The sequence below is a fragment of the Danio rerio genome, chromosome 18 (genome assembly GCF_049306965.1).
Source record: "Danio rerio strain Tuebingen ecotype United States chromosome 18, GRCz12tu, whole genome shotgun sequence".
Classification (NCBI taxonomy): domain Eukaryota; kingdom Metazoa; phylum Chordata; class Actinopteri; order Cypriniformes; family Danionidae; genus Danio; species Danio rerio.
Window position 1 is genome coordinate 41,120,001 of NC_133193.1, and position 26,175 is coordinate 41,146,175.

The 26,175-nt window shown below is 35.9% G+C and overlaps 3 protein-coding genes across 10 annotated transcripts in view; 1 reads left to right on the plus strand and 2 right to left on the minus strand.

The window, feature by feature from the left end:
- Positions 1–18,423, plus strand: part of nucb2b (nucleobindin 2b) — a 32,128-nt gene extending 13,705 nt beyond the window's left edge. For 2 of the 6 annotated variants that reach the window (XM_073928897.1, XM_073928896.1), the window contains exons 2-13: positions 1,553–1,705; positions 2,336–2,443; positions 2,541–2,673; positions 3,544–3,647; positions 7,744–7,929; positions 11,055–11,145; positions 11,246–11,304; positions 11,395–11,487; positions 11,576–11,665; positions 15,062–15,232; positions 16,378–16,438; positions 17,684–18,423. In XM_073928897.1, coding sequence (XP_073784998.1) covers positions 1,580–1,705; positions 2,336–2,443; positions 2,541–2,673; positions 3,544–3,647; positions 7,744–7,929; positions 11,055–11,145; positions 11,246–11,304; positions 11,395–11,487; positions 11,576–11,665; positions 15,062–15,232; positions 16,378–16,438; positions 17,684–17,754 — 1,293 coding nt within the window. In that variant the 5' untranslated portion in view covers positions 1,553–1,579 and the 3' untranslated portion in view covers positions 17,755–18,423. 6 annotated transcript variants of the gene reach the window in all.
- Positions 18,055–24,594, minus strand: si:dkey-10o6.2. 2 transcript variants are annotated; one of them, NM_001102635.1, is given in 8 exon segments: positions 18,055–18,518; positions 18,520–18,691; positions 22,112–22,222; positions 22,311–22,456; positions 22,540–22,693; positions 24,000–24,066; positions 24,158–24,282; positions 24,364–24,586. In NM_001102635.1, coding segments are annotated over 8 exon segments (948 nt in total). In that variant the 5' UTR covers positions 24,517–24,586; the 3' UTR covers positions 18,055–18,498.
- A 551-nt stretch (positions 24,595–25,145) lies between these two features.
- Positions 25,146–26,175, minus strand: part of nat10 (N-acetyltransferase 10) — a 30,053-nt gene continuing 29,023 nt past the window's right edge. Inside the window, exons 28-29 of one of the 2 annotated variants that reach the window (XM_073928988.1) lie at positions 25,475–25,555; positions 25,146–25,367 (exon numbers count right to left, since the gene is read on the minus strand). In XM_073928988.1, coding sequence (XP_073785089.1) covers positions 25,262–25,367; positions 25,475–25,555 — 187 coding nt within the window. In that variant the 3' untranslated portion in view covers positions 25,146–25,261. 2 annotated transcript variants of the gene reach the window in all.

Below are 26,175 nucleotides of genomic sequence, written 5' to 3' on the forward strand. Positions count from 1 at the left end.
TACACGTGCTGGTAATGTTACCGTGTAGTTGTAGAAATTCAAATGTAAGTAAATGCAATATGGTATTTAAAATAATAATAAAATTTCATTCAATTATATATTGTACATAATTATATAACTTATTCATTCATTAATTTTTCTAAGACTTAATCCCTTTATTCATCAGCGGAGACCCTTCCAGCTGTAACCCAGTACTGGGAAACATCCATACACACATTCACACACTCTGCGGCAAATTTAGTTTATTCAGTTCACCTATACCGCATGTCTTTGGACTGTGGGGGAAACTGGTGGACCCAGAGGAAACCCACGCAAACACGGGGAGAACATGCAAACTACACAAAGAAATGCCAACTGACCCAGCCGGAACTCAAACCAGCAACCTTCTTGCTGTGAGGTGACCGTGCTAACCACTGAGCCACCGTGTCGGCCTGTATTACTTATATTATATAAAATATATGCATACACAAACACAAAAATCTAAATGTCATATTTTTGTAGAGTAAGTGATATATTCAACATAATTTAATACAAAATGAATAACACTAATTTTAATAAATAATAACAACTGTAATAGCAAATTATTAATAGTAATGTTGATAATAATGCCAGTTAGTAATTCAGTGTCAGCCAGTAATTAATTGTCACAGTTATTGTAAATGATGGATCTTTTTATCTCTTATGAGCTAATATACAAATCTTTAGTACATAACATACTAGTATATATACTAATATGCTACTTATTTATTAAACCTATTACTATATTTCTAGATAGTAATGTTAAAATTTATTCATTCATTAATTTTCTTTTCGGCTTAGTCCCTTTATTAATCTGGGGTCGCCACAGCGTAATGAAACTGTGGAGTTTGCATGTTCTCCCCTCGTTTGTGTGGGTTTCTTCTGGGTGCTCCGGTTTCCCCCACCAGTCCGAAAACCTGTGGTACAGGTGAATTGGGTACGCTAAAATTGTCTGTAGTGTATGTGTGTGAATGAGTGTGTATGGATGTTTCCCAGTGATGGGTTGTAGCTGGAAGGGCATCCACTGTGTAAAACATATGCTAGATAAGTTGGCGGTTCATTCTGCTGCGGCAACGCCAGATTAATAAAGGGACTAAGCCGAAAAGAAAATGAATGAATTATATATTAATTCAATAATAATAATTTTTAAAAAAAATCTTTACACAAACACACGCACACACACACACACATATATATATATATATATATATATATATATATATATATATATATATATATATATATATATATATATATATATATGTATGTGTGTGTATATATGTGTGTGTATATGTGTGTGTGTGTGTGTGTGTGTGTGTGTGTGTATAATTCATATAAATCTGAATAATTGTAGCAATTTTTTAATAATGATTACTTGCATCTAATAGATCTAATACAATACAATACAACAATACAATAATTCATAACTAATACAATAATTTGTTAAAATAAACTGCATTTATTTAGTCTTTCATAATTTGCCATATATAATAAATAATTAATATCAGTTTTCAAAACAAATGAAAAGTTCCAGTACTGATGTTCTTGTACTTGTTCACAGATGTGGAGACCGTCACACTGTTGCTTGATTCTGGCTCTGTGGGCTTGTTTGGATGCACTGCCAGTTGCTGTGGATAAAACCAAAGTGAGCCCTCCAGCAGAGGCACAGGAACCACCTGAAAATGCAGTAAGTACTTTTATGAATTAATGAGGGTGACGCGGGGGCTCAGGTTGCTGGTTCGAGCCTTAGCTGGGTCAGTTGGCATTTCTGTGTGGAGTTTGCATGTTCTCCCCTCCGGGTGCTCTGGTTTCCCCCCCACAGTCCAAAGACATGCGGTACAGGTGAATTGGGTAAGCTAAATTGGGTAAGCTAAATTGTACGTAGAATAGAGTGTGAACGAGTGTGTATTGATGTTTTCCAGAAATGGAAACATGTGCTGGATAAGTTGGCGGTTCATTCCATTGTGACGACCCGGAATAATAAAGGGATTAAACTGAAAAGAAAATGAATTAATGAATAAATGAATGAATGAATGATTTAATAAATGTCATTTGAAAAATACAACAAACCAACATGATCATGTAAAATGAGTCATTATAGTAATGTTAGTCTAGTGTTTGGATGGGTGTGACAGTTTAAAAACTCCAGACAGGTTTAGTAAGCATGCATTAACTACAATAATAAGCAATAACACAATCTAAGTGACTCAGTTTGCTTAAATCCCTCGCAAATGTTAATTATCATGTCTGTGCATTTGAAAAGATTCTGTTTCCCTTGCATCTTTTCTCACTTCAGTAAATCTAATTTGACCTTCAGGACACCGGCTTGCACTATGATCGATATCTCAGAGAGGTTATCGATTTCCTGGAAAAGGACCCGCATTTCAGAGAGAAACTTCATAACACCGACATGGAAGATATCAAGGTATTTCAGCATCTCATTTCCCAACTTGACTTTGCAGAGGCTAAAGTAGACTAAACACCCTTTTGCTTATGTCTCACTCCTCGTTTTGGGAAAACAGCAAGGAAAGCTGGCGAAAGAGTTGGACTTTGTCAGCCATAATGTGCGAACGAAACTTGATGAGCTGAAGAGGCAAGAAGTGAACAGACTGCGGACCTTAATCAAAGCCAAACAAGACCTAAATGGAGAAAAAGGTAATACAAGCATAACAGCAAAATTGAGTTTGTTTCATGACTCAACAGAGCTTATTGTGAAATGTCCTTCGTTGTATTGTTTTTGCCTTTATATTTACAGAATAATTTAGAGTTAAGGACAAATTAGCTCTTTTGTGATTTTTTTTGTTGACAAATTTGATGTTTAACAGAGCAAGAACATGTTTCACAGTAACTTCCATTATATTTTTATTCTGTAGAAAGTTTTATTTTATTTAGGATGATTGAATTTTAAAATTTTGTTAGTCCCCTTAAGGGTTTTTTTTATTAATATTGGTGACTGAACAAATCACTGTTTTTCATTGACTTACCAAATTAGCATAATCTGCCTAGTTAACCTTATTAACCTACAGTAGTTAAATTGCACTTTAATCTGAATACTAGTATCTTGCTTAACGATTAGTCAAAAATATGTTCTCTCATCATAGCAAAAACAAAAATAAATTTGTTATTATAACTATTATAGGTAACACTTCATTTTGATGGTCCATTTGAGTATTAGTAGACTGTCTGCTTAATATCTGTCAATACTGCTCCTTCGACAGACATTTAACTGACTATAACAAACATGTCAACTTACACTAACCCTAACCCAAACCTAACAGTCTACTTATAATCTAATGAGAATAAGTAGGCATGTAGATTAAATTCAACAAACGGACCATTAAAATAAAGTGTGACCCTATTATGTCTAAAAGTGGGTTAAAGTTTGTTTATTTTTGCTAGCTGGATCATATTTTTTGTCTTTAGCGGTATCTGGACTGTTATTCTTTAAACTCTTCATATCAGTTTGCATTAAAACCCTGTAAAGACAAATGTATACGACTAATGAGATGTTTAATTTTCTTTCAGGTATGACCGTGGACCACCAAGCACTTCTGAAACAGTTTGAGCATCTGAATCACATGAATCCACACACATTTGAGGTGGAAGATTTGGATCGCCTCATTAAATCGGTGAGCGGTGAAGCTGATTTATGTGGGCTTCAATTTACACTCATGGTTGTAACATATTTTCAACAGGGAGTATGCAGTTCAAATTAGGTGATTTACAGGCAATTATTAGATATTACAATTACTGTAGGTTGTATTAGTTAATGTATATATTCATGTCAAAAAGACATTTATTAATGCCAGAAAAAAAGACATTGTCAACACATTCCATGTGACTTCAGTGGTTTAATTGTAACCATAGGTTACATTGTGCACCCAAAAAAATTGTAAAAACCCATTTGTTCACCAATGTCTTCTCATCTTGGGACCATTGCTGTCTATGGAGGATGAGAGAGCTCTTTGATTTCATCCAAATATCTTAATTATTATGTGTTGTATACGTGTTAAAAAGATGAATGAAGATCTCAGGGGAATGGAGCGATACAAGACTAGGGTTGAATACCGAAACCCACATGCCATTATGACACCGGTTCCTTTGAAACTTTAGTGCCTAATTCCGGTGCCACTTGTGCTGCGACAAGAACATGAGAAGCATCAAGGGGTGCATCAAAGGCACACATAAGTATGAGTTGTGTCACACCATCTCTAAATATTTAATTCTAATCAGCTTTGAGTTATACTGACACCGTCAGCCGTTTGTTCTTGTTGCTTATAGATGGCAAAACGCACAGTATGGCGCATCATAAAAAAATATACATTAGATGTCGCCTGGCCTATTGTTGCCTATTGGATGGAATGCTTCAATAGCGCCGCCATCTTGGTACAGGGTAGCGCTCCTTTGAAATGAATGCGGGACCAAGGTATAGTGGAGGACTGTGGCCATCCAAAGCCAGAGATATACACATATACACATATATCTATGATCAGGAGTTTTCCTGGATGTTAGTATGTAATGTAATGTTTTTTTTTCTAATTACGGAAATTATAATTTTACATCACTTTTCTACATTGGTGTATCAGTGACCGCACGGGCATTCCTGACAAAAAGCTTGTGTTTGTGTGTACAGAAATGTACTATTCACCCTCCCTGTTAAATTTGATCTAATCATGTCCTGAAACACAGCTCCTCTCCTGCTTTCATTTCTCATACTGACAGAGGGAGCGATTCATTTTTGAATGAATCTCCCTTATGAATGACAAGTTTCTGGCAGCGCAGCATCTCGTTGTCATATTTCTTTTGCATTGTTTGCTGATTTTATTCAACAAAACTAGCACAAGCCGAATGTTTAGTGCGTGTTGGAGCTACTTTGCCTTATGGTGAATGCAGTAAGTGACTGTTATCATCAATAACGTTACCTAATTAGCACAAAAGTTCAGAACATACAAAAACAGAAAAACTTAATATTAGAAGAACTTAATATTACCTATGAAATGTTCTGCCTTTGTGCTTTGTTTTCATTGTTTGCTCGTTACTACACCCGTAGACAGTGCTAAAGTCCAGCATCTTTACATAAAAACACTGTCTTGACTAGTGCGGTTGAATGACATTTGTCCTGGGAGCACTGTACCAATGTGGCGGCGCTATTGACGCATGCTCAGGGTCCCTATGCGATATCTAGTGTATATATCTATGATGGCGCGTAAGCATTATAAAGTATGGCTATATTGCAAGGATTCTGACACACCAACTATAGGAGAATTTCTGATGCAAATGGAGGAACTTTTATTATGTAATGACTATGTAATCTGCCACTATTAAAATTTAGATTGCTATTAAAATACACTGTTAAAACATATAGAAATACATTCAAGTGATGCAGAGGAAAACACACAGGCATGCAGGGCCTTATAATTGAGGGCCTCACAATTGAAGCACAGCAGGTCATGCGCCTAAATGAGAACATTCAGACAGAGCGTATGCAATACATTTAGTATGTGTTGCCCAAGACAAAAACAACCCTCGCCAAAATAGCATACATAAGTAGAATCATTTAGAAAGCATGGAAACAACATGATCATGTGCAAACACATGATGGTAAGCACATGCTATTTGACCTTCAAGATATTTAATTCAAGTCAGCTTTAAGTTATAAGGACACCGTCAGGCGTTTGTTCTTGTTGCTTATAGAAGGCAAAACGTACAGTATGGCGCACAAGCATTCTAAAGTATGGCTATATTGTACAAGCAAAGATTCTGACCCACCAACATGCAGCAAATGCTTTACAAAATTTGCGTGTAAGCGGGGAAACAGGTCAAACTTATGAAATTTTAGGGCTCATGAAATCAACTTAAAGGTGAGGAATGGACTGTCTTTGACAGCTTGTGACATCATCTGGCACTTTCAGTGAGTATGTTTACTTCTAAAAGTATTGATTTAGCACCAGTATCGAAATAACCCCAAACGATACCCAACCCTACACAAGACTAAGTAATTAATAACAGATTTTTATTTTTGAGTGAACTAAGACTTTAGAAGAATGCATCATATGTATTCTTATGAAGTGTTTATTAAAAGCAGAGTCTAAAGTGCTTCTAAAGTTTTATTCAAAGCAATGCACACTGCAATCCAAGTGTAAAATATGAATGCAGACAAAAAAGTGGAATTTAAACACCAAGGTAAAATATATAAGCTATGATAGAGCAAAAAACAGAATACCTACTGTATATCTGTTGTCAAAATACACAAGAAATGATGCTTAATAAAATGCCCTTTGTAATGGAGAGAAAACAAAACCTTACATCAGGAGTGTCAAACTCAGTTCCTGGAGGCCGCAGCTCTGCACAGTATAGCTTTAACCCTAGTTAAAGACACCTGATCAAACTAAGGGTGCTTTCACATCTGTAGTTCGCTTCATTTGGTCCGGACCAAGCGCAATAAATGATACATTGTTCTTCTGCAGTCTTTGGGTTGTTTTCACACCACACTGCTGGCTTTGGTCCGAACCAGTTAAAACGAACCAAAATGCAGTCATCTGATAAAATCCACATCTCTCATTGGCCAGATGTTGTTGAACATATGTCCTAAACTGCTTATTGATTGGTCAGAATTCACGTGCGGGAAAATGCCAGTGAACTCCCGCAGGTAAACAAAACCTTTTACTCTAGAGGGACAACTGCGCTGGCTGATTTTATCCCTGCTTTAGACAAACTATACATTACGAAAATGAAGCCCAGCCGCGGCTGGAAAACAGTATTTAATGCATCGCTCGTCACTTCAGGAGGAGGCGTGAATTAATTTAGCTAAACTGCAACATGGTCCTCTTGCGGAAATATTACCAACAATCCATCAGGTAATGTCCCCCCCCCCTCTCTCTCTCTCTCTCTCTCTGTTGGTAAAGCGATGTCAACTAATATTTTTCCTCCATATCCCATAATGCACAGTGCATCGGCCTATGGCAGCTGTATTAGTCCAAAAGGCGCAGTACTTTTTGCGGTTGGACCTGTTTTAGTACGGATCATATTCTCGCCACAAACGAACCGCTCCAGGGTTCGTTTGAAAGCGTAAGGAGACCACCTCTTCAAGCAGGTCTCGGTACGCTTATTTGGTCCGCTTTTGGTGCGCACTCGAGTATGATTGCTGCATTCTCACCTGCCCAAACAAACCATACCAAAAGGGGAAACGAACTCTAGTGCGATTCAATCAAACTAAATAAGGCAGGTGTGAAAGCACCTTAAGTCCTTCAGGCTTGTTTGAAACCTACAAGTGTGTTAAAGTAGCGTTGGAACTAAAACATGCAGGTCTGCGGCCCTCCAGGAACTGAGTTTGACACCCCTAATATAAGTTTTTTTTTCTCTCTATTACAAAGGGTATTTTATTAAGCATAATTTCTTGTGTATTTTGACAACAAATATACAGTAGGTATTATGCTTTTGCTGTATCATAGCATATTTATTTTATTTTATTGTTTAAATTCCATTTTTTTTGCCTGCATTGCAAAAGTGCTATAGAAATAATATCGATTTTTACTTTAGTACTTTTGTGTTTGATTTCCGCATATTACGGTCATCAGCAAAGGCTAGTCTAACCTTTCATTTTTGCTTAAAGCAAACATACAGTAGTTACGAGTTTATTTTGAATGTGCTGTTGGCTGTCGGTCTTCCATGTAAACATTTTTAGACTTTTTCCTCTGTTTAATTTCTTTATTTTGTTCAATTAAGGCCACCAATGACCTAGAGAACTTTGACAAGGAAAGACATGAAGAGTTCAAAAGGTACGAGATGATGAAGGAACATGAACGGAGGGAACATCTTAAAACAATGAACGAGGAAGAGCGCAAAAAAGAAGAGGAACATTATGAAGAGATGAAGAAGAAACATGCAGACCATCCCAAACTCAATCATCCTGTAAGCTAAACACTTACCTGTTGTGTACTATTGCAATCATCAAATAAGCCCGTTTGTGATATAAAGTGGTTCAGTTGTGACGTCAAAACCATTTAGGAAACATTTAAGACAGGCTCACGTTTCATTTTTTTATTAAATAATCCATTATGGTTGTAACTTGTCAGACTGTATAAGCATATTCCTCATGTCACACTGTAAGATCTCTAATGTCAGGCTTACTGATAATCAAGACGCTCCAAACGCAGACACATGCAAGATTCATTTGATTTATCAATGACTTGTTCAGGAACCTGCATTCTGAAATGATCCCTCATAATGATTTGATAATAAAACAAGACAAAAAAAATTATATTTCCCAGAATGGATTTGAAGTTGTTGCGCTGATTGCATTGTTAGGTTGCACACTTATTGGCTGTTGATTTAACACTCATCAGTGCAGGAAAAGGCCAGAAGTTTATCTGAGGGAAAACTTGATTGCATCATTAATTGACTGTTCATAAACATGTCGAGCCAATGAGCGTAGACAACACATTTAGCCTAGGGTTATAGGAATCATTTAGGAAAGCTACTCTAGTCTGACTTGATTTGCTTTTGGCTGACTCAGGATTTTACACTTTCAGTTTCAGTTTTCAAATACATGTTTTGGTTAATAAAATAATTTTTTTTTTTTAATTGGTTATTTTTTTGTAAAATAAGTCTGTTTTGCACACAATTTTTATCTACCTACTTATTAGAAATTATTTTTAAGCTATTAAAGTTTTCAAAAATCTAAAAAAAACATTACTAATATCGGGGTTTTAAAATGCTTTCCAGGTATTACATTTTGTATTCCACAGATCTTATGTTATTTGAAAAAAATAAATAAATAAAAGAATAAAAAATAGAAAAATCTTGAAGAAACAAGTGGTGAATTATCTTCCAACGTTTTAGATCACAGATATTGCTTAATTGTCTGAATTCTATCATTCATATATATATATATATATATATATATATATATATATATATATATATATATATATATAATTTTTTAAGCAGTTTCATTAGGGACCTTAAATATTTGTTTGCATTTTGTTCTTGTAATCGGGCAAAAATATTTATATATGAAGATTTGTATTCTATACATTCACTGGCCACTTTATTAGGTACACCTGTCCAGCTGTGTCCTGGTCAGATAAGAACAGGAAATTGAGGCTACAATTCACACAGCCTCACTAAAATTAGACAATAGAAGATTGTAAAAACATTGCCTGGTCTGATGAGTCTTGATTTCTGCTGCGACATTCATATGGTAGGGTCAGAATTTGGCGTGAACAACATGAAATCATCAACGGTATCAACGATTCATGCTGGTGGTGGTGTTGTAATTGTGTGGGGCATATTTTCTAAGCACTCTTTGGGCCCATTAGTACCATTTGAGCATTGCGTCGATGCCACAGCCTACCTGAGTATTGATGCTGACCATGTCCATCTCTTTATGACCACAGTTTATCCATCTTCTGATGGCTACTTCCAGCAGGATAACACACCATGCCATAAAGCGTGATCATCTCAGACCAAGTGTGCCGCAAGCCCACGTTTGAGTGAAGGTTTCGGCCGTTAGATCGCCCCCTGGGGGCTGGCTGCAGTACAAGTCATAAAGCCCGCCTCCTCCGTGTTAATGAAGGAGACTTGAGCCCAAATAAAAAAAATTATTACACTTGCAATAAAATGTCCCGAAAGATAGTTCTGGTTGATTAAGGCACTGGTTATTGTGCTGAAATAGGTGCAGATCTTCATTTTTGTAAACAGTTTGTTTTTAGCAGTAATTTAATGCTGGGCGTGTCATCGTGATTGACAGTTTCTCAAAGCGCGGCGTCTGAGCTTCGGCAGGAGACTGAAGTGTTATTATTCGATTTCTGTGTTATTTTACCATGACAAAATGAGTTCAGCAGTAAACTATAGTTTCTGACATACATGATCCTGGTGGAACACTGTTTATTCGCTAAGTTCAGGGCTTTTTTCGGGCTTTATTAGTTTGCTGATACACGCCTAGCCACCCAGATAGCAAAACACAGTTCCGGCTAGATTCTCGCCTGCCGGAGACTTATCTCTTAGAGCTCAGACTGACTAATGTTACCTCTGCTGGACCTACTCCGGATGCCTGGACTCACTGCCCGATTCCAGTCCGAGTCAATCGAGCCAGATGCGGCGGCCGAGCGAGCCGGCGCTGCCGCATGCGAGCCGGAATCAGCCCGCGACGCCGCGAGTAAGTTGTGCGCTGCGGCCTGGAGCTGGCGCGATTGAATATATAAAACCCTCATATTTGTTAACGTTATTACATCCATTTGTGTTGATATGACAGCAAACGCATGCTGAGAAGTTCGGGGGGCGTAGTTGATTTTACATAAAGCGTTTGATTGGAAGCTCGACTCTGCTCATTTTCGCGGCTCCTCCTCTGGCTCCATCAGACAATCCTTCTGCGCATGTCTGGCTCCAATTTCAGCAGTCTTTTGCGACAGTTTGTGCCCGTCAAGCAGGCGTTTTGCCCTCAAGGCGTTCAATGGGAAAAAGGGCTGTCGCGTCGTCCATATTTTTTACAGTCATTGTCTCAGACTGGTTTCTTGAACATGATAATGAGTTCACTGTACTCAAATGGCCTCCACAATGATCAGATCTCAATCCAATAGAGCACCTTTGGGATGTGGTGGAACGGGAGATTCACATCATGGATTTCCAGTACATTGTTGAATCTATGCCATGAAGAATTAAGGCAGTTCTGAAGACAAAAAGGGGTCCAACCCGGAACTAGTAAGGTGTACATAATAAAGTGGCCAGCGAGTGTATACTGGTTATATATTATTGGCCAGAATACGATTGGTGCATCCCTTTAGGACAGCATATGTTGTCAATTTGAAATTTTCATTTGAATATTTTCATCCAATCAGTAACCAGGACCAAGACTCGCCTTCCATTTGTCATTATAATAATGTTTCGTTCAGAAAAAAATCACTTAATGAACAGATCTGTCGCTACTTCTGTTGCATCAAACAACTTTTAAATGCTGGATATTTTAATTAAATACATTTTTATCATCAAATCTAAACCTTCATTTTTGACAATTGGGTCTGTATATGGGCTAACAGGGCAGTCAAGACCAGCTGAAGGAGGTCTGGGAGGAAGCCGATGGTTTGGATCCCAATGATTTCGATCCAAAGACATTCTTCAACTTGCACGGTGATATAACTGACCCTATATCTTTCTCTTTTTCTCCATTCTATACACAGTAGATTATATGACAGCGCAACATTATTGTGACATCTGTCTGCTTTCACAGACACTAATGGTGATGGATATTTCGATGAGCAAGAGCTGGAAGCACTGTTTACCAAAGAGGTTCCCCTTAATAACCCTTCCATTCATCATAATAGCATACTTGGAGGATGAGTTGGTGCTAAATCTGTTGTTTGTCTCCACCGTGTCCAGCTGGAGAAGATCTATGACCCCGCACAAGAAGAGGATGATATGGTGGAGATGGAGGAGGAGAGACTGAGGATGAGAGAGCATGTGATGAATGAGGTGGAAGCATCATAGCATGTGTTGATTATATTGTTTCAGTGATGCTTCACTTGTATTCATTTCTTCTGTACTGTCTGTCTGTTCATAGGTTGACACTAACAAAGACAGGCTTGTTTCACTTGAGGAATTTATTACTGCCACGAACAAGAAGGAATTTCTAGAGCCAGATGAATGGGAGGTAATTTTTTTCTCTCTCTTTTTTTTTTTTTTTTTTAGTGAGCATAGAATTTTTTTTTATATTTGCCACTACCATACCATTAACAATATTGTATACTATATTATATATATTGTATATTTTAATAAGTGCAGGTTGTGTTTATATAGATATGTTATGCTAAATGATGATGATGGAAAATTATTTAGACCATTGTGCATTTATTGCTTTATATCAGAGATGCCCAAACAAAGGCTCGCGAGCCAAATATGGTAACCTTTGATTTGGCCCACCATTCTATCTGAAAAGATTGTTTTTTCGAATTGAACTATTTTTTTGTTTTATAGATGAGCTGAAATTAAAAAATTCTATTAAATGTTGTATATGAGTCAGACTTCATTCATTTTTTTTTTTTCGGCTTAGTCGAAAAAGTTTTTCTCCTTTGTTTTTTCCAGCTTCTCCTTTGTTTTTTTTGTGCTTTACTGTCGCGTTTGTCCGTTTCTGAAAGGATTGGATGTCAGAAGCACTTTAATAATCACGCGCATGTTGTTATCATCAGCTCAAGAAGTTCATTCATTCATTTTCTTTTTCGGCTTAGTCCCTTTATTAATCTGGGGTCGCCACAGAAGAATGAACCGCCAACTTATCCAGCATATGTTTTTCGCAGCGGATGCCCTTCTAGCTGCAACCCATCACTAGGAAACATCCATACACACTCATTTACACATATACACTATGGACAACTTAGCCTACCCAATTCACCCATAGCGCATGTTTTTGCACTTGTGGGGGAAACCGAAGCACCTGGAGGGAACCCACGCAAACACGAGGAGAATATGCAAACTCCACACAGAAAGGACAACGGACCCAGTCAGAGCTCGAACCAGCTACCTTCTTGTTGTAAGGCAATTGTGCTACCCACTGCGCCACCATCGCAGCTCGACTAGTGTATTCAGCATTGATCTCCATTGTGTTATAAAAGGGATTCTTTGTTTTAAAGTTTAAAACGTGAAAAAAGTGATACTGCGTTAGTTAATTTGATTGAAAGCAACATTTTTGTTACTCTACATAATAGACATTAGTAAACAGTTTATAAATACAGCTACAAATCCTTAATGCTTGATAAGCAAGGCCAGACGGTATTTTTGTTTTTGTTGTCTATTTATGCGCAGGTTTTGACAGTAAAAGAACTACTACTGAGGTAACACTTAAGTTTAGGTCATTAGGACAAATCATTAATTAACACTACCAGCTTAATAAACTACTAATTTGCTGTTTATTAATAGTTATTATGATAGAAGTCTGGTTTCGCTTTTGGGTAGGGTTCAGAATACAGACTGAAATCATATTTTACTTATGAACAGTTAATATCCTAATAATAGGCAGCTAATAAGCCAGTGGTAAATCGTGTGACTTTTGACCTAAACTAAGGTGTTACTAAAACTTCATTCATTCATTTTCCTTCAGCTCAGCCCATTATGTATCAGGGGTCAACACACCAGAATAAACTCCCATCAACAAAACACAAAACATCAAATGAAAAATGATTATTTTACTGATAATTCATTTAAGGTTTACAATGCAAATCCAGTTAGATAGTCTTACTTTATTTACCAAAAAAGTGGATCATAAAAAAGAACTACTACACTATAAAAGATGAAATGCTTAATTAGTCATGATAGCATATGTATTTAGTTCATTTTAACTTATTAAACTAAGTTAATCATTTTCTAAGTTAATTTTATAAGTTTTAAGTCAGTAATATATGTTCAGTGGACTCATAAGGTTAATTTGATTCAGCTTTAAAATTTAGGTAACCAGGATTTTTTTTACAGTGTAGTATTACTTTTGTATTGTTAATGAACCTTATAAATATTTGCATTTTATTGAAATTAATATTGAAAACTGAATAGATATACAATATATATACACACATACATACATACATACATAAATATATATATATATATATATATATATATATATATATATATATATATATATATATATATATATACACATACATACATACATACATACACACACACACACACACACACACACACACACACACACATATATGTATGTATGTATATATATATATATATATATATATATATATATATATATATATATATATATATATACACACACACACACACACAGTATTTGAACACATTTACATAAATAATTAGGCACGCAGATTCCATGTGGGCCTACTTATAAACACATATTTAATGTACTTAATTCATGTTTTTTAATACTTTGTTAATGATTAATATTTCAATACTAAATTAAGTATTGAGGTTTCTGTCAGCTTTACATGAAATTGAAAAATTTGTAAACTATTACAGCTCAGAACGATGTTTTGTGTGTAATTCTTCAGTTTTGTGGCAAATAGCTATGGCATAAGCGGGATAAAGTACATCCAGTATAGTTGTTTTTGAAGAATAAAGCCCTTCAGTCTTAAAAAGACTTTTTTTGTGTCAGGCTGCCAATAAGCCTTTCGATGATAAAACTGAAATAAGCATATCCAGCGATAACAACCTCCGGGATGTACTTTATCCCAAACATAACATACCTTGTAATGTCACGGCTGACCAATAAGAATCAAGTATTGCAGACAGCTGTAATGCTTCATGATGATTCACAGTGGGCAGTTATTATCCAATGTTACCAAAATCTCTTTGAAAATTTAAATAAAATATGTGAATGTAAAAATTGGAAATCTCATATATTCCAAAAAATAGTGTAAGATTAAAGCACATAAATGAAATAAAACTATTTTCATTCAGTAGTTGATCAAAAGTCACAATGTAAAGTCATTATAATATATCAAAAGATTTCTCATTCAAATAAATAGTTCATTTGAACCTTTTATTCATCAGAAAATCTAGAAAAAAAGGGGTAGTTTCCAAAAACATGAATCAGCACAACCAATTCTGAGAATTAAATTGTGTACGAATTATTTCTGAAGTATCATCAACTTTATCACAGGAATAAATAGCATTTTAAACTAGATTTAATACACTTTTTTTAAACTGTAATGATTTTTAGAGATCACAGTTTTACTGTTGTTCACAGCCTTTAGTGAGCATTTAAATACGTTCATGAACAGTTGGGCGGGTGAACCAGAACTTTTATTTCAATATGTTGATGTACTTCTAACTAAAACAGACTATTAAGTAGTGGCAGGGTTTTCTTTTTTGATTATTATTGGAGATTACTAAAATAAACTTTGTTTTTCTTCAATGTATTAATTTGCACTGATTTATTGTTCACCTAAAGAATAAACAAAATAAACATTGTACATTTTGATTTCACACAGACTTTAAAATTCTTACCAGCTGAAATCACTGTAGTGATTATGTACTATATAGAAGTCGTCTTTACAGTGTCATTTGTCTGCCTCCTCTTGAGACTCTAGATCAGAATCCAGTCTACACTGAAGAAGAGCTGAGAGAGTTTGAGCAGCATCTCGCTCGAGAAGAACAAGACCTGAACCTGAGGACAAATGACCTGCAGAAGCAGAGAGAGGAGCTGGAGAGACAACAGGATCAGCTCAACGCCCAGAAGATGGAACTACAGCAGGTACAAAAGAACGGACAGAAATACTACGGTCCTGAAAAATCATGAGACGAGTCTATAATAAAAGAACCTAAAAAGAACATGGAAAGCCATTTTTTGCTTGTTTCATTATTGTTATCCACAGTTGAAGGGATAGTTCACCCCAAAATTAAAAAGCTCACTATTTACTCACTCTTAGGGCACTCACGCTAGGTACAGTTGCCTTGAATCGTGCCGAAGAGCTCCTCTCTCCCCCCCACGGCATGCACTCACATTGCATTACCTTCTGAACTGAAGCACGCTTAAGTCACTGATAATGCAACTGTTTAACAGGAAGAGCAGCGCTCTCGCTTGGCACAGTGGACATTTCTTTAGGTATATTGTTTGTATTATTTTTAGTCGTTTGTGATGCAGTGACACAGTCAAATATTTTGCGTAACAGATCCGGATTCGGAGCACTCACACTTGGCAAACAAACCAGGAAACGTGCCCGGGTATATTTCGGATAGCATAGTGTGGGTGCACCCTCATGTGGTTACAAAACTGTTTGAAATCTTTTTTTTTTTTTTCTGTAAATGAAAATATAAAATAAGTTATTTTGGAAAATGCTGTTGACCTGTAACCATTTAATTTCATTGTGTTCCCTATGTTGAAAGTGAATGGTTACCAATTTCAAACAGCATTCAAAATATCTTTTGTGTTCAACAGAAAAAAAAAATAAAATAAAATATATATATATATATATATATATATATATATATATATATATATATATATATATATATATATATATATATATATATATATATATATATATATCTGGAACAGTTTTTTTAACCAGTTTTGTATTAAAGTAAAGTTATCCCTTTAGTTGATTCATTTATAGGTTATGCTAATTGTTTTCATGTATGACCTTGTCCCTCTAGATTTTAATAGTGCTCATTTTAGGTCTTAAGTGTCATTATTTTAATGTAAACTTTGATTTTTGTCTTTGACGTGAAAGATGACAAAATACATTCCATTTTCTTGCAAGCACATCAAGGCTTAATTTCAAGTCCTGTTCCTCTTTAAATGGAAATCTATTCATACTAGTTCTGCCTCACCTCTACAGTTGTTCACTTGCTCAACCTGTTGATGGATTGCCTATTTAACTTATTTCTTCTGTTTAGGCAGTACAACACATGGAGCGGCTGAAAGCACAGAAAACAGAGCCTCCAGTGCAGCCCAAAGGTCAGTGCAACTTTTTTTTTACATAGGTCGCATGAAGGGGCCTGTGATTTTCACAGTGTTGGAAACAAGACAGAATCTTGGAATTGATCTATCAAATGCAAAATAGAATTTACAGCATAATGCAAAGTCCAATTTCTTCGTCCACGTTGTCATTTTAAAGCGCCATTCACACTAAAGACTATAGCTAGCTGTAAAGATAACAATCAAAACGTTGTTCTAAAAACATTCTGAAAGAAAAAAAAAAAACACGGACCACAACTGTAACCATAAATGTATAATGAAACAAAATTGTTGGGATTGCTTTTAGTGATATTTTTAGCTAATTAATAAGACTAACAGCCCATCCGAATCCAGTGAAATTTAGGCCCAATCCCAATTCTACCCTTAGCCCTACCCCTTACCCCTCATATTGCGCGTGCCCGTGTTGGGTTAATGGTGTCCCAATTCTCTTTAGCTGAAAGGCGTAGGGCTAAGAGCAAGGGGTATACACCCCTTCAAACGAAGACTTTTCAGGACCACACTTGAAACCAAGGGGTAAGAAATATTTCCCAGAATACCCCAGCAACAGCTGCGTCCGGAAGTAAGGAGATCCACAAATTAGTATTTTTGTCATTATTATGAATTTTTACAACAAACAAACACGTTTTATTATATTCATAACCGCAAGATGACATTTGCAAGATAAACTTAGACATTTGCAATTTGATGAAATGAATGAGAAAATCAAGTCTGTTGTGAACAACTGCCAAGTGGTTTGGAGGTTTGTCCATGTTGTTTTGAGAATGTAATTCCTGTGTCAAGAAATGAGCCAAACCAATAGAGAAAAACTGTAACATGTCTCTATAGTAATGCAAAGCAACTGGGATCAAAAGATCTGTTGAGCTCGCTGTGAACATCAATCTTTATCAAATATTATCAAGAATAAGTTTACAAGTTTAAAACGTTTTTAAAACAGTGCTTGTTAATGAATCACAGTGATTTTACCAACTTTATCATTGGGTTTAAATTATAGTGATCTTTCTAAGTGTGGACGGCCCTTAAGGACAGAGTACTAATTGCAATCTGAGAAAGAAAGAAAATCTATTTTATAATTTACGTAATAAATTTGTAAATGTTAAATTAATTATATATTTTTTTTAATGAAATTGGATAATCATGTGGTTAATTAATAAGAATAACAATAATAAAAAGGACCTGTAAATGCTCTCATAACAAGCATTTTTTCTTTGTTTTTGTGCAATTCAGCTCTGTCCGCTGTGGAGATTTTACCTGGTGATGGTCAGCAGTTGTCGCAGGACCTTCCTCCACATTCTTAGCAGCTCAAGCTCTCCTGAATGTCTGTAATGTGTATGTGTGCTGTATGTAGAGTTAAACATTTCCATCCTCACATTCAATGTACTGTCTCATAGGAAATGCATTGGCATCAAACACAAAGCAACATTCAACAACCATGAATATTGAAACGTGATAAACAGAACTATCAGTGGACGGTTACACTTTTGACTATGTTGTTGTTTGTGAGGATAGGGATTGTACTTGAATCTTGTGCTCAAAGAAAGTTGATTGTATTTTATTGTTTAATTGTCATGTCTGATTTGCACAAACACAGCCAAACCTCATAGGATAAATCTTTTTATTTTAGTTAACGCATAATTCAGGATTCCTTTCATAAAGTACGTCCAATGCTAAACATATTCTGGTGTAAAACAAATTTGTAGAAAATATGATATCCATCCCAGGATATCAGTAATTATACCATCACTGTTTCAAGTGAATAATCAACAGCTTTTTGTGGACACTTTCATGCTAGAAATGACAGAACACTGCCTTTAAAATAGCCACAAAAATGTACACATTTCTAAAACACGCAGAAATCGATAGTTCATATATGAGAACGTTTGGCTTGTTTGAGTATCCTTTGTGGGTTCCAGAGTATTATTGTCGTTTAAATTTCTTTAAAATTTATTAAATTATGTCAGCTTCAACAATGATGTTCTCTGATGATTATAACCATAAATTATTTATAGCAATTTTTTTAAACATGCTTCATAAAATTAAGCTCATGTCAGATGTGTTTTTTGTAATATAAGACTCGCTGAACCTTGATAAAAGATAATCAAGGGATCTAACAGGAGGATATTTATCTGATCCATCGCAGCAGGAAATCATGGCGTCATCATCAGGTTGTACAAAAAAGGCTAAAGACTGGCGTGTGCTGGAGTCTCCTGCAGGGGGCAGCAAAACCCGATGAACCTGATGGACAGAACAATAGACATGATTTAACCCTTTATAGGGAGCCGATTGTAAATAAAATAAAAACCTACAGTGTGACTAAGGGGTTTTAAAAGACTACAAAAAAGTCATATTTTAATACAGTGTATCCGGAAAGTCATAACGCTTCATTTTTTCCACATTTTTATGTTACAGCCTAATTCCAAAATGTATTTAATTCATTTATTTTCTTAAAATTCTACAAACAATACCCCATAATGACAGTGTGAAAAAAAAAAGTTTTTAAAATTGTAGCAAATTAATTAAAAACAAAAAAGCTGAAAAACACACGTACATAACTATTCACAGCCTTTGCTCAATACTTTGTTGATGCACCTTTGGCAGCAATTAAAGCCTCAAGTCTTTTTGAATAAGATGCCACAAGCTTGGCACACCTGTCTTTGGGAATTTATGCCTATTCCTCTTTACAGTAGCTCTCAAGCTTTTTTATTAGGTTGGATGGGAAGCGGCAGTGTACAGCCAATTCCAGATCTCTCCAGAGATGTTCGATAGGATTTAGGTCTGGACTCTGGCTGGGCCACTCAGAGAGTTGTTGTGAAGCCACTCCATTGATATTTTGGTGGTGTGCTGTGGGTCACTGTCCTGCTGGAAGATGATCTGTTGCCCCAGTCTGAGATTAGGAGCACTCTGAAGCAGGTTTTCATTCAGGATGTCTCTGTACATTGCTGCATTCATCTTTCCCTAAGTCCTGACTAGTCTTTTAGTTCCCGCTGCTGAAAAACATCCCCACAGCATGATGCTGCCACCACCGTGCTTCTTTGTATAGGGATGGTATTAGGATGGTGATGAGTGGTGCCTGATTTTCTCCAATGAAACACTCCAAAGAGTTCCATTTTATTCTTATCAGACCAGAGAGTTTAGTTTCCTATGGTCTGGGAGTCCTTCAGATGCCTTTTGGCAAATTCCAGGGTTGGGATTGGCTGCGGTCTGTACACTCTACCATACAGGCCTGATTGGTGGATTGCTGCACAGATGGTTGTCCTTCTGAAAGTTTCTCATCTCTCCACAGAAGAACGCTGGAGCTCAGACAAAGTGACCATTGGGTTATTGATCACCTCCCTGACTAAGGCCCTTCTCCACTGATCACTCAGCTTAGATAGCCGGCCAGCTAGGAAGAGTCCTGGTGGTTCCAAACATCTTCCACTTACGGATGATGGAGGCCGCTGTGCTCATTGGAACTTTCAGAGCAGCAGAAATTTTTCTGTAACCTTTCCCACCCTTATGCCTCGAGACAATCCTGTCTCGGAGATCAACAGACAATTTGTCTTCATGCTTGGTTTGTGCTTTGACATGCACTGTCAACCCTGGGACCTTATATAGACAAGTGTATGCCTTTTCAAATCAGGTCCAATCAACTGAATTTACCACATGTGAACTCCAATTAAGCTGCTGAAACATCACACAAATGATCAGTGGAAACAGAATGTGCCTGAGCTCAATTTAGAGCTTCATGAAAAGGCTGTGAATACTTCTGTACATGTGATTTTTCAGCTTTTTTATTTAATAAATTTACAACAATTTCAAAAAACTTTTTCACACTGTCATTATGGGGTATTGTGTGTAGAATTTTGAGCAAATAAATTAATTTAATCCTTTTTGCAATAAGGCTGTAACATGAAAAAATGTGGAAAAAGTGTAGCGCTATCAATACTTTCAGGATGCACTGTGTCAATGAAGTTATAATATAAGGTTCTTCACAATATGAAGGTTTAAACAGGCATTAAAGGGATAGTTCACAAAAAAAGTAATTCTGTCATCATTTACTTAACCACAAGTGGTTTCAAACCAGTTTGAGATTTTTGTTCTTTTATAACACAATAGAAGATGATATGAAGAGTTCAAATGCAAAAACCATCTGGAAATTGAAAGTCCCATCTGAAGTTTTCTTCTACAATGAGCATTTTTCTCTGCCTCCTATGCTTATGTTTAGTTATTTAATGTTAAAATTGATGACAATTACCTATTCCTTGCCATAAAAATGAAATAACTGAATCAAAATATAGGGACCTGAGAAAAATGCTCATTTTAAAAGAAATTTCTAGATGGCACTAGGAGGTTTTTTGTATCTGAACTCTTCATATATTTAAACATGAAAACCTGTAACCATTGACTTCCGCAGACACGTAAGAAAAACACACTGTAGAAGATAATGGTTACAGCTTTCTAGCTATCTTCAAAATATCTTCTTTTGTGTTTAACACCGGGAAAAAACTCAAACTTGTTCGGAACAAGTCAAGTGTAAGAATATGATGGCAGGGATTTATTTTTTGGGTGAACTTTCTCTAAATACAGGCATTATAATATTTAAACATGTTTCCATTGTTGCATTTACAAATTTTATTTTGCTTGCACACAATGTTATTCCTTAGGTGAACAATTCACTACGCAGGTTAATCCGCTGAGGGGGAAAAAGTGTTTTGGTAATCTTCTGTTGATGTTAGTTTAATGGCTTCAGCCACAATATTCTTAACAACGCCCCTCTTATTTTGCTACAAGGGAATGATGTGCAAAAAGAAAGCACAACATGTCAACATACTAAAAATTTCACACAGACTTTTTATGTAACTGCTACTTTCTCAAATAGTGTCTTAGGCTAGTTCAATTCATTAAACATAACAAAAATTATTTCTACTTAAATTTTAATTAAAAAATGTTTTGATATTGATGTTAGAAGTACTGCAAAATTTTTGTTTAAATGGTGTTACATCAGCTTTCCTTTTAATAACAATGTTTGATTGTTTGGAAATTGAGGATTGTAATTGTTAAGAGGATAGTTCACCCAATAATAAAAAAAAACAACTGTATAAATATACATGTAATAGAAATTCTTATGGGTGAATGATCTCTTTGAAATTCAACAAGCGTTTTTGCCGGCTCTGTCTTAATACAAGTTTTCAGCAGCTCAACAGTCATGATCATTGTTGTGTGATTCTCCTTTTTTTGATGGCCACATTCTCAGCAGATGTTGAAAATATGATTTTTAATTTGTTTGATAATTAGCTAATGATTCATAGCACAGAATGATGAGAAATTATGCAGCTTTATTTGAAAAAGACTGAAATGCTGGATCATTTTACACCCAAATACATACCCTTCTTTAATTACCAGTTCACCTTATTGTTTATTGTGGACCACTTTTAAAACTTGTTTCGTTTGGAAAAGTTATAACTATTTCAATTTTACACCTCTCTCCCAACTTTAGTTTAAGGTTACAAAATACAACTTTGTCATGAAAAACACTTGATTTCTTTGTATTTTGCTTCTTAATAAAAATAAAGGTTAAGGAAAATTAAATCTTCTTTTTTTAACTGCGTTTGTATTTGCCAAACCCATTGTACAAGCTCTGTTAAATTAAATGTAACATCAGTAAAAGAAACTTACGGCAGACACATAGATGTCGCTGGTCCATCTTTGCATCATGTCTGCAATGTTAACCAGAACCGTCCCACAAATACTCGGAGCAGAAATATACTCACCAGCCCGGCTTAAAACCTGGAGAATATGCAGACACAAATATATGCTTTCTAAATGATAAAGATCCACAATAATGAACAGAATGTTGTCCTGTACTGGTGCTCACCTGCAGTCCACCTTCACGGCTTTGAAAGACCAGAGTGATGCTGCCATAATCTGAGTGTTCACCACATCGCAGCTGATTTTCCTTCACACTTGTGCTCTTGACAGGAGGGTAGAACAGAGACCGTAGTGTGGTTCTATTCACATCACCTACAAACAATTACACCTTAAAATCCACTTCTCAAAGCAAGACCTCAATTGGAGGATGCGGAAGTGCATATGATTTTACTTACTTCCAATTAGCTTGTGAGCATCAAGGAAGACTTCAGATTCCAGCCCCAAACCAAGAGCCATCAGTCGCAGCACCCGCAGAGAAAGTTCCTTACAGCGCAGGAAAAATGATACCTGGACATCTCGGAAATCAGCAACTCCTTCTGAAGGCCACTTCTGAGCACATTGAGAGTCATGTAATGTTTTAAATCCCACATTAAAAGTTGATTTCATTAATATTTCTGTATGGTCAGACTTTGAAGACTACCAAAGATTTTTGGTGGGGGGTGGTGGTGGTGGGGGGGATTAGGTGTTTACAGACTAATTGTTCACCTAAAGAATTTACTCAAGCATGACAAACTTTGTAAATGCTGACTTTGAATGGCTTTAAATAGTGTGCATTATTATGCAAGTCAAGATTTTATTTTTTTTTTCTCAAGCGCATCAATTCCAAAGCTTAACAACTATGGTTAATCTTGTATTTATTTATTAATGTATAATTGTTAACAAGGCCTGGCAGTATTCAGATGTGAATAAGTATTTAGCAGTTTGTTTGCAAATAAAATGTCCAAAAAACATATACCGATAAATATACCGATGGACAAGAAATGTCTCCAGAAACTGGTTGAGAATTAAGAAAATGAACTGCAAAAGATTTTAAGTGAAGAATTAGGTCTAAATTAAACCATTAAGAACCCTCCAGGAAGTCTGCCACTTGCTTTAGAGTCTATAAAGGGTATTTAAACATGACCATAATGCATTTAATAAAAGTCATAAGCTAAACTGTCAAAAAATATATTAAAATGGCTGTTTAAAAAAATGTAAAAGTAGTAAGTATCATTGCACCAATTTCTGTTGCACCATTTTTGAAGAATTTACCTTGCAGGATCTTGTTCTGGGTTTTGAGGGTTCATTTTAAGTCACAAGATCTTTCAACCTGGAAGGTCTATTATTGTTAGTATCGGCTTAAACCATGACCATCAATCACTATGCCAGACTTGAACTGCTGCTACTTCAAGACTCAGATAACACTGCTTTATGGCACTTAAGCTTTTGATTATGAATGGGGGAACAAGATTCAGTATTCTCTAGAACCTGGTTCTTTAGTTGCATACTTTTTACAGTTCTGGAAATGAATGATTAATGGATTCTTTCCATGTATTTCCACCCAACTACATTCTATTTTCTATTTATTTATTTATTTTTATTTAAATAAAAAAGACCAGGCATTTTCTTGTGCAATTCTGCCTTAATTTATCAGTTTCTATAGTTAGACTCAGTATTCGTTACATATTGTTTTAGGGATATTTAAAATAAACTTGCTTTAACAATCATGCACATTTGTTATGCCATTTTTTAACATGAAATATTTGCATAAAATTTGATCTCTTTGATCTTGTCACCTCTTCAAGATTTGTAAAACTGAACCCACAAAAACATGCTATGATTAAAGTAGGAGAACAAACTGAAGAATTGTATTTACAATATCTGCACTCAAAGTCGATGTATTGAACGCCTCCTTCAAATCACCAGGACGCCGAGGGTTCAAACTGTGAAATGACAAAAGATACAGTCGTTAGACGCATCTTCATCATTCCTGAGTTTAGAAGCTGATCATCACCCGAGAGTCGTTCGACGTGCCTTTCCGTTTCTACCGAAACCCAGCCATGGTTCTCGTTACATGGGAAACTACCCCTGCTGAAAGACTTTTTCACGTCTTCTGGCAAACTGAAGAACTTCTTTGAAACAGCCATAACATTGTCTACCTGAAACAGTCGACAAAAAAACAGTAAGCGAGCTACTGAACTTCTCATAACTACTATCACGTAAAAGAAATCCTCACAAACCTCTTCCTGACTTATTCCCGTGTTTTTCAGATAAACAAACCCCACATCGGTGAAGGCTCTTTTCACTTCTTTACTCAAATCATCCAGTTCATCAGCCGACACATTCGTCTTTCCGAGTTCAAACACGTTGAAATCCACGATAGGAATCTCCATTTTTACTCGAGAAAATACGCCGCAGAAAATACGTGCAAGTTCTTTGCTTCTTGCAGCACAGCTCGTTATCGAAGCACTGTTGTGCAATGCAGTCATTAGACATCCACAAATGATGAATGACCAAACAATGACAGCACAAAGATCACCGACTTTCAGCCTGTTCAACACATTTCCCTAAAGACTATCCAACAATTTTGCAGCACTGTATTAATTTTGTATAATGATTTACACAAGGCTTAACTCTATCATTTCAATTAAGCTAAATGTTTTCTGAAAGCAATATAGAATGTGCACTGGTATTAAATCACATTGATTAGCTATGAGTTCATATACTGTTCATGAGAGAAAAGGTTATGCATGATTCATCTAGAGCCATTTCCCCAAATTCTGTCTAAATAAAATATTTAAACTCACTGGGTTTAGCAATCAATGAGTCTTGTGTAGTCATCATAATTATTTAACAGACAGCAAAGTATGTTCATACAATAATAGTGTTATGCTCCCGAGGATAATTTTCATGGAAAAAGAACAGAAAATCTGCAAACTGGGAATAAAAAAAAAAAATGAAAATACCTGGGATCCTCCTCCCACAATATAAATAAAATAAAACAAAATAGTCTCTCAAAATCTTTATCCAAACATCTTAAGCTTTTATTTGGATTCTTGTCCTGAATTAAACTTAAAAAAAAAAAAACATAATAAAAAACAAGCACAGTCACTTTCAAAATTCCTTTTAAAGTACATTTCATGTTTTCTTTCCAAATTTGCCCCTTTTGTCCTTTATTTTCTTCATCTTCTTGCCTTCGCGTTGTTCTTTTTGGTTCGTGCCTTCTAGTTTCCTTTTCTTGTCACTAATAAGGAAAAACCAAACAGAAATACGAGTTAATAAAACTTCTTGATCCCAAACTTAACAAAAGACAAAAGTCCCCCAATCCGAGAGCCATTTATCACTTCTTACCCTTTTATGCTAACAATAGCTGTATGTCCTGCTTTCTTCAACACTTGATCCCATTCCTCATCATCTCCTCGAATCATGTACCTTCATTAAAAACATCAAAAATAAAAATTGAAATCGGCAATAACCATCCTTATAATAACACTTTCACCGGCCACTTTATTCCATTTATTTATTATTTATGTCCAACTGCTCGTTAGCACAAATTTCTAATCAGCCAATCAAATGGCAGCAACTCAATGCATTTTGCATGTAGATATGGTCAAGATGTTCTGCTGCAGTTCAAACTGAGCATAAGAATAGGGAAGAAAGATGATTTGAGTGACTTTGAATGTGGCATAGTAGTTAGTGCCAGACAGGCTGGTCTGAGTATTCCAAACTGCTGATTTTCACGCACAACCATCTTTAGGTTTATAGAGTATGGTCCGAAAAATAGAAAATATCCAGTGAGCGGCAGTTCTTTAAACACAAATGTCCTATTGAGGTCAGAGGAGAATGGCCAAACTAATTCCAGCTGATAGGAAAACAACAGTAACTCAAATGACCACTCGTTACAATCAAGGAATGCAGGGGAGCATTTCTAAACACAAAACCCATCCAACCTTGAGGCGGATGGGCTACAGCAGCAGAAGGCCACACTGGGTGCCACTCTTGTCAGCGAAGAACAAGAAACTGAGGCTACAATCTGCACAGGCTCACTAAAA

What these genes read in the sequence shown, in the direction of transcription:
- si:dkey-10o6.2 (XM_021467563.2), bottom strand. Translation starts at nt 24,516, where the DNA reads ATGGAGATTCCTATCGTGGATTTCAACGTGTTTGAACTCGGAAAGACG. An exon ending in CGGGAATAAGTCAGGAAGAG is followed by an intron (nt 24,283 to 24,363) that starts GTTTGTGAGGAT and finishes CGACTGTTTCAG; the next exon opens with GTAGACAATGTTATGGCTGT. An exon ending in GTTTCGGTAGAAACGGAAAG is followed by an intron (nt 24,067 to 24,157) that starts GCACGTCGAACG and finishes GTCATTTCACAG; the next exon opens with TTTGAACCCTCGGCGTCCTG.